The sequence below is a fragment of the Calidris pugnax genome, unplaced genomic scaffold, assembly GCF_001431845.1.
Source record: "Calidris pugnax isolate Ruff unplaced genomic scaffold, ASM143184v1 scaffold18, whole genome shotgun sequence".
Taxonomy (NCBI): Eukaryota; Metazoa; Chordata; class Aves; order Charadriiformes; family Scolopacidae; genus Calidris; species Calidris pugnax.
The window spans coordinates 14710394-14722551 of NW_015090812.1; the positions used below are offsets into that span (position 1 = coordinate 14710394).

Sequence of the window (12158 nt, forward strand, 5' to 3'; positions counted from 1 at the left end):
GCAGCTTACACACAAAGAAAATTAGAGATATGACTGCTTCTTCTTTATACTAGAAATGAAATACATACTCAAAAGTGTAATTGGAAAGACCGAAGGATCTCCAGTTACTTATTTCACATGTACCCAAAACAAGCTTGAACCTGGGGACAGGGCGCGTTTATAAATCCCAGTGTCTTAACTGTTGGACAAAAGGGGAGACACATAGTTTGAAGTGGGATCTAACAGGTTCTGCTACTGGGCAGACACAGCCTTGTTCCTGCTGCTCACAGCAATGCCCAACAAATTCCCATATAGCCTTTTTTCTTTTTTTTTATTTTATTTAAACAAAATCTTTCCTAAATGGCACGTGGTATGGGTTGTCATGCCCATACCAAATTCAAAGTACTCCACTTGTAAGAAACTAATTCATCACATTCTGCTGTTTCCAGAAGCATCAAGGGAAACACGTATAGGATGCAATGTCTGTTTTCTACATGGGGTCACAGGAAGTCTGACCATTGAGATAATGAAGGAACTGTGAAGGATGACCAGGATAGGCATCAGGGTCACCAGACACAGGCTTCAAGACAAACAATTTGATATTAACCTGCCACAGGTCTCCCTTGCTGGAAGATATACAAGAAGAGATGATGCAAGGATCTCAGTGAACAGGCTCACAAAATCTAAAATCCTAACCCACAGAGGGAGGCAGCTGTAGGCAGCTTGCACAGGCTTTTGTGCCTTTTTCATTCTAACTGAAGGGCAAGAAAAGGACTGACAAACACTGGCTTATTCTGAAAAGGCCACCTTGTGTTGCTACAACACATTTCTCAATGAGTTTTCTCTCAATGAGGGCTCATCTCCAATAAGAGAGTGTGCTTTTCAGGACTTAGAGGAGCTATAGGAACAATAGTAGTAAAACTCAAAGGATCATGTGTTGGAGGAGGCTGATTAAAAAGAAAAATATGCTTTTTTTATTGCTTTCATCTCTCCAGCTAATATATGTGTGTCTACATATGCTTATATCTTTCCTTTAGAGTCACAGCATTTTTTCCTATAGCCCATGGTATAGGAAAAAAAAAAAAGTTCTATTTTCATGCCAAAAAACACGAAAATGGAACAATTCAGAGACTGGCTTAGTTTCTGCGTAGACTTCCATATACTATACAGTTCTTAGGTTACTGCACTGCTAAATTCAAGAGCTTGGCAATGCTTCCTATGTAACTGGTGTTTATTCTTTGCATTCCTTGCAAATAATGCTAATTTGTAAGAGACAAATATGAACCAGGCTTGAAAAATCCCATTTCTAAACATGCTGTAGAATTCATGAATGGAAGTGTGCCTGAGAAACCACATGAGCCTCACTCAAGGTTTAATCCATTACACCTAGATTCAAAAGAGAGCAAATCCTAATCACATCAGCAAATGAGGAACTACTTTGTATTCAAAGATCTTGTACATTAATATTTTGCATTAAAAGTGCTGGTATCTTTTGTACCTTATGGAGGAGAATGAATTCATTGGATACGACTGAATAAAATGTATTTTCTAATTCAACTAAGACAATCTTTTGTGAAGCAAATCCATTTATCTCTGATTTTTCTAATTTAGAACTAAATAATGTTCAATTTACCTCTATCAAGCAATTTCTTACCTCTGGTCCTGGAGGACCCAGTGGTCCATGCGATCCAGGATCTCCAATTTTCCCCTTAAAAAAAAAAAAACAAAACAGATTTTTGATGATAATTAATTTTTTTAACAACACAACCATTATGAAGATTTTAAAAACATTTATCAAAAAGAAGGCCAACAAAAGTGTTGAGATGACTTTTCCAGTAAATAGGAAATTTTATAACTGCCTCTCTTTGGATTTAATTAAGACTAGTTCTTCTTCATATCTCTTTGACGTCACAACAAAAAATGCAAATTAGCTTTAGTCAAATAAAACTGGGAGTTTTGGTATAGTCCAAGTAGTCCTATAAAAAACACTCTTGAAATATATAACTGTTTTCACAATAAAAACTGCGTATTATTTAAAAGTCCAGGATGTATGGCTATTGGTTTACATACTTAAACTATATAGGTAAGTATCCAATCATGGCAAAAGAAATGGCAGTTTTGCAATTAAAGATAGTGAAATTAGGTCCTATCCACATGTTACAGTGACTTCACTATAAACAAATACTGATGCATCTGAAAACTGGCACAATATTTCTCTAAATTATATATGTTCTTCCACATTTCCACATCCTTCTGCAGCCATAACTAGGTGTTCCTTGAGCAAAATTAAAGCCTGACCTGAAAAAATCTTTTTTAAATTATTAAATTATTTTATTGTAAACATATTCTACAAAGTTAAACACTATATTACTTGCAGGATTTAGGCTTCATATCTTAACATCAGTCAAGAAGTTGGTCACATTCAGTTTGCGCTGAAAATTCACAACTGTTCAGGAATGGGCTAATTCACATGCTTATCTTGGAATGAAAATGCGTGTATCTTTAAAGGCAAAAAGGCCAAGATTTCCAATCTAAGCTTAAGCAAAGTTGTGCAAGCTTTTTTCAGGATTAATATTTATATTATAAATTCTCTGGGACAAAGAAAGTATTTTTATTGAGTTTGAGGGTATATGACATTTGTGAGGCCTAAGTAGGTTTATCAGATAGTGGCTTGATTGCACACGAGAAAAACTGAGACTAGAATGATTAATTCCTGAACAGCAGTAAATATTGGCAGCTTTTAATTATACACCAAAAAGAGGCAGATAGTAGTGCTAAGAACAGGTGAGGAAAAAGCCAGGTAACCTTGTGCAATGCCGTTTCTGCCTCGACATTTACAAACCAAACAGAAGTGGCAGCACTGCACAGATGCCTTTAAAATTGCTTAAAAAAAACAAAAAATACTGGAATTTATGACTACCCCCATCCCTATTGACAACTGACTGGCAATTATCAATGAAATTTCCCATACTCTCTCCAAATCGTGCAAGCCCAAATGGTCATCTTGGCAGCTCCCAAAGCTCTCAGTGGATTTGTTTCAAACATTACCAACATGTCTGTTCCCCCACAAAGTGACTGTCACAGAATACCTAATATCTTCAGCAGTCCTGTTATAAAATCTGACACACATACTGATCTCTCTAATGCAATCTCACACGTTAGGATCTGACTCACTCACTAAGCAGTCACTAGAAATAAAAGCAGCTTAGACCTTATTCTTTTTGCATTTTGAATTAGGCAGCTTCTAGAGGATGACATGCAGTGCAAACATAAGGTACTAAAGAAGTATCAAATATAACAACGTCTAGTGATATATTGAAAGCAAAAATTGATGTGCAATCTTACTGGGGGTCCTGGCTTCCCTCTGATCCCTGGGGGTCCTGGTAAACCAACAGCACCCTGAAAAAAAGAAAGCTATTAAATACACACAAAAACATATTGTTGTGTTACGTTAGAAGCAACAGATTGCTATACTTTGCCACCTGAAACAGGCTTTGAAATAGTTCCGTGGAATAAGAAATGTCTTCTAAAATTAAGTTTCAATCAAAAGAGTTTTCAACAGGACGTGCTATTTCAGTGACTTCTGATGTACAAGCCAAATAGGAAAGAAGATACTTTTTTATCTGTTTCATCATAAGAAGAAGCATACCAGACCACGTGCTACTGCTAACCACAGTTGGTCCAGGTGAGCTGCAGATGAACCCAAGGTTCAAAGGAAAAATATCTTTTACAACAGTTTCTTAGTAGGTTTCATATCATACCATAAATCTATTCTTGTTTGATGCATCTCTGAACACACGGCAGCCAGAATTCTGCCCGTACCCTTTACTCATCTTTGTTCACTACTTTCCAGAACTAAGTTTTAATTAGCACAGCATTTCTTAAAAATATATTAATTCAGTGGTATACAGTAACTTTCATGACTGCATTCTACTTTTATGCAACTGACCTGTTGCATTTTAAGAGACTCAGAAGCCTGATGAAGTTGCTGAAATTGGACAATTTTGTAAAACAATGCAATTATAAATTACCTTGTCTCCTGGGTACCCCTGGTCTCCCGGCTCTCCTGCAAGGCCATGTTCACCCTAAACAACATGTTTTATACAGACTTAACGTATGTGACTTAAAATGAGGTAGTTATGAGAATTCGGGAATCAGAAAGATTAATTTAGTATTTAAAACTAACACAGACAATGCAAGATGTTGCAATGAAGCACCCCCTTAGGAAACCCTAGACACAGCACTGGATATTGTTACGCCAGTAGTAAGTGTTCGGTCCATAAGCAAGTTTGTCTAAAGTACCAGATCGTGAGACTGAAGCAATTTTAAAAAATAAAAGCCAGAAGAGAAAATAAACTGAAAGGAAAAATGGAAGGCTTTGTCATGTACATTATTTTGCTCAAGAATTAATTAAAGGAATCTGAAAGAACTATGTAACTCTAAGATAATGGAAATATTTAAATCACCTTATCACCTTTCATTCCAGGCTGTCCCACACTCCCTGGGAGACCCTATTAAAAAGAAGAAACCAAAAATCCAATGTTTGTCTATAATTTGGAAAGCAGCATAGGCGCTCGGCTGTGAGATTGTTTAGCACCGTACCATGGGCCCTGGAATTCCTGATGGTCCACTTGGTCCTGCTGGCCCAATGCCTCCCTACGAAACAGCAAGAAAGGTGACTGCATTAAACTTTTGATGAAATGGAGCAACTTAAAAGACTGGCAAAAGAATGTGGCATTTGCTGCACCACAGAGACAAACCAAAATCTTTTTCAGGCTAATTTCTTGGGGGAAAAAAGCTTCCATATTACAAACCTTTACAGTTCCCAACCATATCAGCAGAAACACAAGGAACTGAACTTCCCTCTTTTCCTGTAGACTATGTATTCAAGAGAAGATAACAGTGTGTTAGGCAATGCAGAATAAGGAAGCTTTCTTTTGTACTTCAGCTGCACATTCGGTGGCTATTCCCTCTGTCCTCAGGGTTACATGACATCGCTACTCTGTAAGCATCAAATTTGGCTTAAAGGAATTATTCTACCATAAGCAGTGCCATAAAAAGTGACTTTTACTAGGTTTTCTCATCTCTCAGTGACTTCTACAAGTTAAAAAAAAATAATATATATATATGAGATTCTTCCAAAATACCAAGTGAGGAAACTTAACCTAAGTTCTTATGGCCATGCTAACTTTTTCTGTTCTCGTGTACCTTTCAAAGCCCTTATTTAATCTCTCCTTTTTGGGATACATATGGACAATTTTATGACTTGAAAAAGAAAAGTGAACCAGAAATGAATAAAACTAAGAATTGTAAAAGATCAACACAGCAACAGCAATAGTATTAATGAAAGACGATGAGCTAAACTTAAGAAATTATTTAGCAATAGCTAAACTATACAACAGTGGGGAAAGTCTATCTACTTTCTGCCTATCCTACATCTGGAAAAAAGGCAGTGTCACACCACTGTGGCTATGCAAGAATTTAGCTACAAATATGAATACATAAATCTTTTGCCACTTGCTGAGAGTGCCATGGAAAAGATGAGATGGACACCTATTGACTTCCAGTTCAGCACACATTCATTATTCTCTGGAGACTATTTCAGCAATGTTAGCAAAACTGTTCTTCTGCAACCATCATCAGACTCAAGGCTCACTGAAAAAAAAGGAAGACTGATGACAGTGTCTCAATGATGCTTGCTAAAGTTCCCAGGAACATTATATTGCTTTAGCTTCCATGACTGCTTAAATGATACATTCTGTCACGTTAGCTGACGCCAAGATAAATTGTTTACATTGCTGTCTTACTTGTCCTATATATTCTAGTTCAGCAAGGCATTTCTGTATTAATGATGCTGTACACTGAAATGCATACTTATGGTAACAATAGCATTGATTGAAAAAATCACAGAGGGATACTGAGCTGGGAAATTCAGCTCACAAAAGCAACGGGAAGAAGTTCCAAAACAGCTTTACAAAATTCTGGTTGATGAAATTCCTGTCGCAGTCTTCAGAGATATTGGGTGACCTAATTAACAGCAAAGAACTGGAACTACACAAAAATGAAACTGAAAAATGATCTCACTGAAAAGAAAAGGGTTGAATTAGTAAGTCGGTAAATTTTTTAAATCATCCTCCATCTACAACAGCCTTGCTAAATGTTAGCACATGCTTATTGGTTGGCCAAAATTTGCTGATAGATAGAAAACAAAAATTACTTCAGCTACATAAAGCATGCTTTTTCCACTATTTCTATGGGATAGGTGAAACTAAGACCAAATTACTTTTACCCATCAAAAAGGTAAGATGACAGAAAAGGAAAACTAATGCATCCTCGTATTAGGTGGTGGGTTTGTTGTTGGTTTTTTTTAAGGAAAAAAAATGTAAAAAGAAAAGCTAGCTGATAACTGTAGTCATAAATCTTCTGAAAGTCTTCATCTTAGTAAAACTCATGTCCTTGCAAATCTTGAGAGACTGACTCTCAGCCAGCCAAAACTCCAAACTTGGCAACAGCTTTGTATATTGAAAAAATCACGGAAGGAAGGGATTACTGGACTCAGCTTGCTGATGCTGCTCACTTTGCCGTTGTTCTCATGAACAAACACAAAAATGTAATTAGTTCTTGACACTGCATACAGCTGGGCTGGACAAGCTACTTGAATTAATGCTGTTGGTTTCTGCCAGAACAATATATTTAATCTCATGTTCAATACTGCATCTTGTAATAGTATAAAGTGTTATAACTAAGTATTTTAGAACAAACATAGAGGTCTCTAGTTCTTTACTCGGTCTTGGATGACCACTACCGTCTGCTGAATAAGGGCCACGTGAAAACAGAGGCCAGGGTGCACAAACCCATTTGGAGAGCAGGTGTGGTCAGGAACAGGGCTGCACCACACAAGCTGTACTTGGGGATGCTGGGGTCACCTGACATTCCCCTGGGGTCTTGGTGAAACTCTGCTACAGTTAAAAGAGTGCAGTGATCCCTTGTAAAGAAACCCTGGAACAAAGCACAGCTCTTCCAATTATCTTACTGACTGGGAAAGTGGGAACTAGAATAACTAATATGATGTAATGCAGAGACCCAGAGGAGTGTATAATTTTATTGATGATGCCTATGTGTTAGTATCCACAAAAGACTCGTGCCAACTAGATACTGAAGTGTTTAGTGTTTAGTTTAGAACATTTATCAGTGTTCTGACCTAGATGCTTTGGAAGCTTCCAAAGTGTGTTCAGAAATCTGGAGGAAATGTTGCTGAGCCATTTTCCTCAACTGCAAAATCTCACTGTACTGGAAAGGTCTTATCAACCATGGTGAGTTAACCCCCAAGTGGCAATGCTAATGGGAATTGGCTAAATAAAATAAGATACCTTTGAAAACACCCTAATACATCTGTAAGATCTATTAAGCTGTCAGAAGGATGTACAATGACTCTACCTTTACGGAGCTGCATTTCTACATCACAAGCACTTGTGCATACATTTTTGTACACACATTTGTCATCCCAAGCACTAAACGCTTGACCAGAAGCTCATTTGCAAAACTATTTCTGCCTCCAAAAATGTCATTGTTTTTCAGCATATGTATATACATCTCAGCTACAAACACACAAGTGTATAGATCAAAGGAGCTCTCTGCTCCATAGAAGACTCCCAATTACTTGCAGTCAAATGGAGCTGCAGCAGATGATGTAAAGTTTCCAACAGTCCTGGGGGTCAAACTCTAATTCCAACAAAAGATGTGAATATCTATGCTCTCCCTGCAAAACTCTTGTTCCAAATTGTCACACTGTGAAACTAAAAACTATACACAAGAAGAATTAGCTTAGTAATTGTACATAATGAAGAAAGAAATGTCAGTTTCTATCCTTTATTTTGTCGTTACTTTGAATACAAATTATGTAGAGCACATGGGAACATGACCAATGCTTTTTTACACAGCTGGAACTGTACAAAAGAGTCCCACATATAAATGAGAGATGACAGGCCACTCAAATGCAGTGCACAGGCAAAACAATTATTGATTCCATGCTGGTCAAAATCTAAAAGTGCCATAATATTTTTTTTTTCAAGAAATAGCTCTCATTATGGTTATATTTCACCTATGTACAAGTGGCAAAGGCTTTGGACTGGTGACTGAAAATAATTTCTGTCTATCACAAAAAATTACTGACACTCAGTCTTTCTGTGTAAGTGACTGCAATGCAGCAACAATGCAAAAGGAGCTTTGACCATGTGAACATTTACACTCATGAATTTTAAGAAGGGCTAAACTTCTAAGGTTTAGTCAAAATAATCAGAAACTATCTTTTTAGAGGTGATATATAGTAGGCTTTTTTAAAAACCTCAGATACATTTGCACAATTATCAAAGTCCTTGAGATAAAATTCCAAAGATGGTCATGTAAGAAAGAAAAGCAAATGATAATTCAAAGCAAATTCTCAAGAGTGCAACCTCTAGTCTCACGAGTGGTTCAATTGGCTCAAATATGTCAACTGACAAGAACACAATGAGTCACATTTGCAGCATGATGAAGGCTGGAAGCCACAGAGGTTCCTTGGTCAAGCTTGTGTTTCTTCACTATAGCAATGCCATTACAATCCCAATCAGGCAACAAGGGACAATTTATAGAAATATTTTTTGTTATGAACATGTAATTAGAAAGATAATAATAATGGAACTCAACTGCCACACTTCAAAGGAAAAGTTAGATGACCATTAGCGTAAACTAACAAACTTATCAGGAATGTTTCAGATCTCCAGATATCAAACAGAAAAAAACCCACTGGAGACAACCCGGGCTTTCTTAATTCAAGTGTAAACACACTATTTTCTCCCACATGTTATTAGCTATGAAGACGGCTTTGATTAAGCCAACATCAAGAATCAAATACAGGTCCATTTTCAGTAAACACATGAATTAAAATAAGGGAGCAAGACTACATGGTATGAAAGTATTATTCTGCCTCCTGTAGGACTCAATCATGTCACAGAGCTTCTCTGGCACAACTGCATTTATATAACTACTGCTTGCAACTCCATAATGAGAAACACAAAATTATTTTAAAAACATGAAAAAAAATTTGATTATGATACTGTATACAAGATAAAGTAATTTTGTTTAAGAATTAATTCTGCTTAGAATTTGGAAGCCATAGACAGGAATGAATGGGGGCTGTGGATGTTAAAATGTTTGAAAGTACTGCACTTTTTCAAAAAGTAACATTGGCTTTAGGGGTATTTCTAATACAAAAACCCAGACACACCAGATCAGAAATAAGTGTACAAATCCAAACCCGCTATAGAAGTACTCCATGCCAGCAATATGAAGAGCAGTTTTTTAGAGTGATTTTAATTAATATCATGGCTAACTAAAATAAAATCTGTTCACATCTCTGGATTCTTATATTTGTCTTTATTATTTCACAAACATACAAGACAAACAGGCAAATGAAGCCACACCAAAGTAATAAAAGTGTACTCACTCTTAGTCCTGGAAATCCAGGAGGACCAACACCACCAACAATTCCCTTCAAAGAAAATGAATTTTAGATTGTCTGAATTTCACCATTTTAAGAAAATTCCCTATGATAAGATAAACAGTGATCTGCAAAGCAAGTCAGCTGGGATTTTTATGGAGAGTTCCTGAAGAATGGCAGCTTATCACTGTATAGTGGAACATGATTATTAGAATCCCTAATTGTGGAATTAGGTCTCAATATATTTGTATCATGAAATCATTCATGAATATGACATCTGTTACCATTATATTTAGAGTGGGAAGAAGAAAAAAGAATTTTTTGGGGGGGAAAAAAACCCCACAGGAATTAAGATTTCTTTTAAAGATAAATGGAATACCATCTCAGTTCACAGAATTAAAGGCTACAGTCTCTTTATGAAAAATTGTTTCTTGATACAAACTACAGCATTGTACTTTTGTAGAAGTTACAAATTCAACAATACTCTATTACTGCCTCTGTTGCACTGAAGTTTAACTCAGCAGAGGCTAAAATTCCAAACACCATGGAAATCAGTTGCCAAGTATCTTTTCCGTGTGCAAAAGGGGTATTGTAGCCCTCCAGGTCAGCATGCTTTGCACAAGCTGTCCCAATACCTGGGACCTGCTACTCCATGGATATCATATGTATGGTTCACTGCAGCCCATTGGCATCCATAGTGAAGAATTTTTACGCAAGCAAATCTGAACCCATTCTGAAGCTGTCCAACAGGGCATGGCTTCTGGGCATGGCTCAGAGGACACCTTCATGCTCCTCCCTCCTCTGGTGCCAAGGCACCAATTTCAACCTGCTTCAAACTAGCCCACTGAGAGGGTGTTGTGAAAATGAAGGATGGCATTACTCTGTTAAGAAGAAGAAATTAGGCGTGGAGACAAATGTCATTAGTGTCAAGTCAGCACATGGGAAAAAATGTCTTCCCTTCAAGTTCTTGCCATCACAGGCCTCCCAGGCAGCCCCTGCTCTCCACTGCCAGCTCATGAACAGGCTCTGTAAATATCCCATTAGCATTACAGCCCCCTGCAGCTGCAGCTCTGGCCCCTTGCCTGAACAAGCCCTGCAGGGTGAGTTTTGGGGGAGGAGGGGAGAGGGGTTGCTGCCTGTCTGAGAAGGCAGTAAGATCAGCAGCTGTCTTGGCAGATTAGAAGAAACTCGTTTGCAAATGCTTGTGTTAAAACAGGCTTCTTTGTAAAGTGCAAGTCTGTAATTTCAGATCCAGGCTTTCTGAGCTTGTTTCTATTAAAGTACTGTTGTTCTGCAGAACTTGTGGAAAGACAATATCTGCTTTATCAGGAATGGAGGGAGACTTGGGAGTACCAGGAGGGGAAGGAAGAACTAACCTTTTTTATATCATTTGCAAAGCAGCTGGTGACACTCACAACCCCTCAGAGGGCTTTCAAGATGAAAAGCATCGTACTGACATTACTTGACATTCTCACAAGGGGAACTTTGCCTCATGGACCAGAAACGCAAAATAATTTTCTCCCTATGTTTCAAAATGCTGGCACTAAACGTCAATAACCCACCAGCAAAATTCATGTAAGCTTTTCTAAAATAAGTTTCTAAGATGGGTGCCAAGAGAGGACAGGCTTTCAAAAAGGCGACCACCTCTGCCCCATTGCTGACTCTGGTCAATATCAGAACAGCCTTTAGACATAAACTGATAGTAGTTTCCAAAGGAGCATCCAATGATAAAAGCAGATTCAAATCAGCTGCTCTTTTACCTGGCACTTATTGCTGTTCCTTTGTCTGGCCCAAAGCCCTTTCACTGGTTTCTCATATCAAAAGAAACCTGAGTTTGGGGTCTGCAGCCAGAGTTTCCCTTCAAATACAAAACTACAGCAAAGCTCCTTTGAGGGCAGCCAGTGAAGTGACGTGACTGTGCCACAGTTTGAATACCATACCACAAGAGCACTTTAGCCTGCACACGCTGCCAAGGACAGAGCTGTTATCATACTGATTATAATGCACTAAATGACATCCTAGTATAATTGTATTCAGTAACAGTTCAAAGGATGAAATCAACTATCAAATGCATAAGCATACGAAAGCTAAGGTTTTGGCATGCATGCAGAATCCCATTTTGTTAAGGTGATCTTAGAATAATGCTTTAAATAAACAATGCAAAGTCATATTCCCTGTAAGAATTTTTGAAGACAAAACATTCATCAATAGTGCAATGAGGATAGCAAGACATCTGATTCTCAAGGAAGTCAGCACATGCAGCAGTGGAAATTGCGTTCTCTCAGAAGCTCTCTCATCCTTTTCTCTCTCTTTTTTATACCACTGCTTATAACAGTACTATCCTAGCAATTTCCATGGAAAAGTAACTGTCCAAAATTTTTCTCTGGACTTCGAGACATTGCTTTTGAGGCAAAAGTCTCTTTTCCATTTGGGAAGGGAGTTAATATTGTTACAAATTTTACTGTGTTAAAAAACACACAATTTGATACTTACAGGATTCCCATCTGGACCAGGGGGGCCTCTATTTCCCAAGTCACCTGGAAAACCCTAAAGCAAAAGAGAAAATGCTTGTTCTTTATTGCCCAAGACACAAAAGGTGGTCTGAACTCTAAATTCCTATAGCTATTAGAAATTAGGACATCAGCAAGTGGATTCAGGGAGGCAGATGGACAAATGGAAGAAGCACAAAGTTTCAGCTGCA

The 12158-nt window shown here is 37.7% G+C and overlaps 1 protein-coding gene across 2 annotated transcripts in view; it reads right to left on the bottom strand.

The window, feature by feature from the left end:
* COL24A1 (collagen, type XXIV, alpha 1) overlaps nucleotides 1–12158 on the bottom strand; it is a 149104-nt gene that overhangs the window by 87075 nt on the left and 49871 nt on the right. For both annotated transcript variants that reach the window (XM_014939499.1, XM_014939500.1), the window contains exons 13-19: nucleotides 11951–12004; nucleotides 9464–9508; nucleotides 4582–4635; nucleotides 4446–4490; nucleotides 4011–4064; nucleotides 3325–3378; nucleotides 1634–1687 (exon numbers count right to left, since the gene is read on the bottom strand). In XM_014939499.1, the coding sequence (XP_014794985.1) occupies nucleotides 1634–1687; nucleotides 3325–3378; nucleotides 4011–4064; nucleotides 4446–4490; nucleotides 4582–4635; nucleotides 9464–9508; nucleotides 11951–12004 (360 nt within the window). The remainder of the gene's footprint in view (nucleotides 1–1633; nucleotides 1688–3324; nucleotides 3379–4010; nucleotides 4065–4445; nucleotides 4491–4581; nucleotides 4636–9463; nucleotides 9509–11950; nucleotides 12005–12158) is intronic.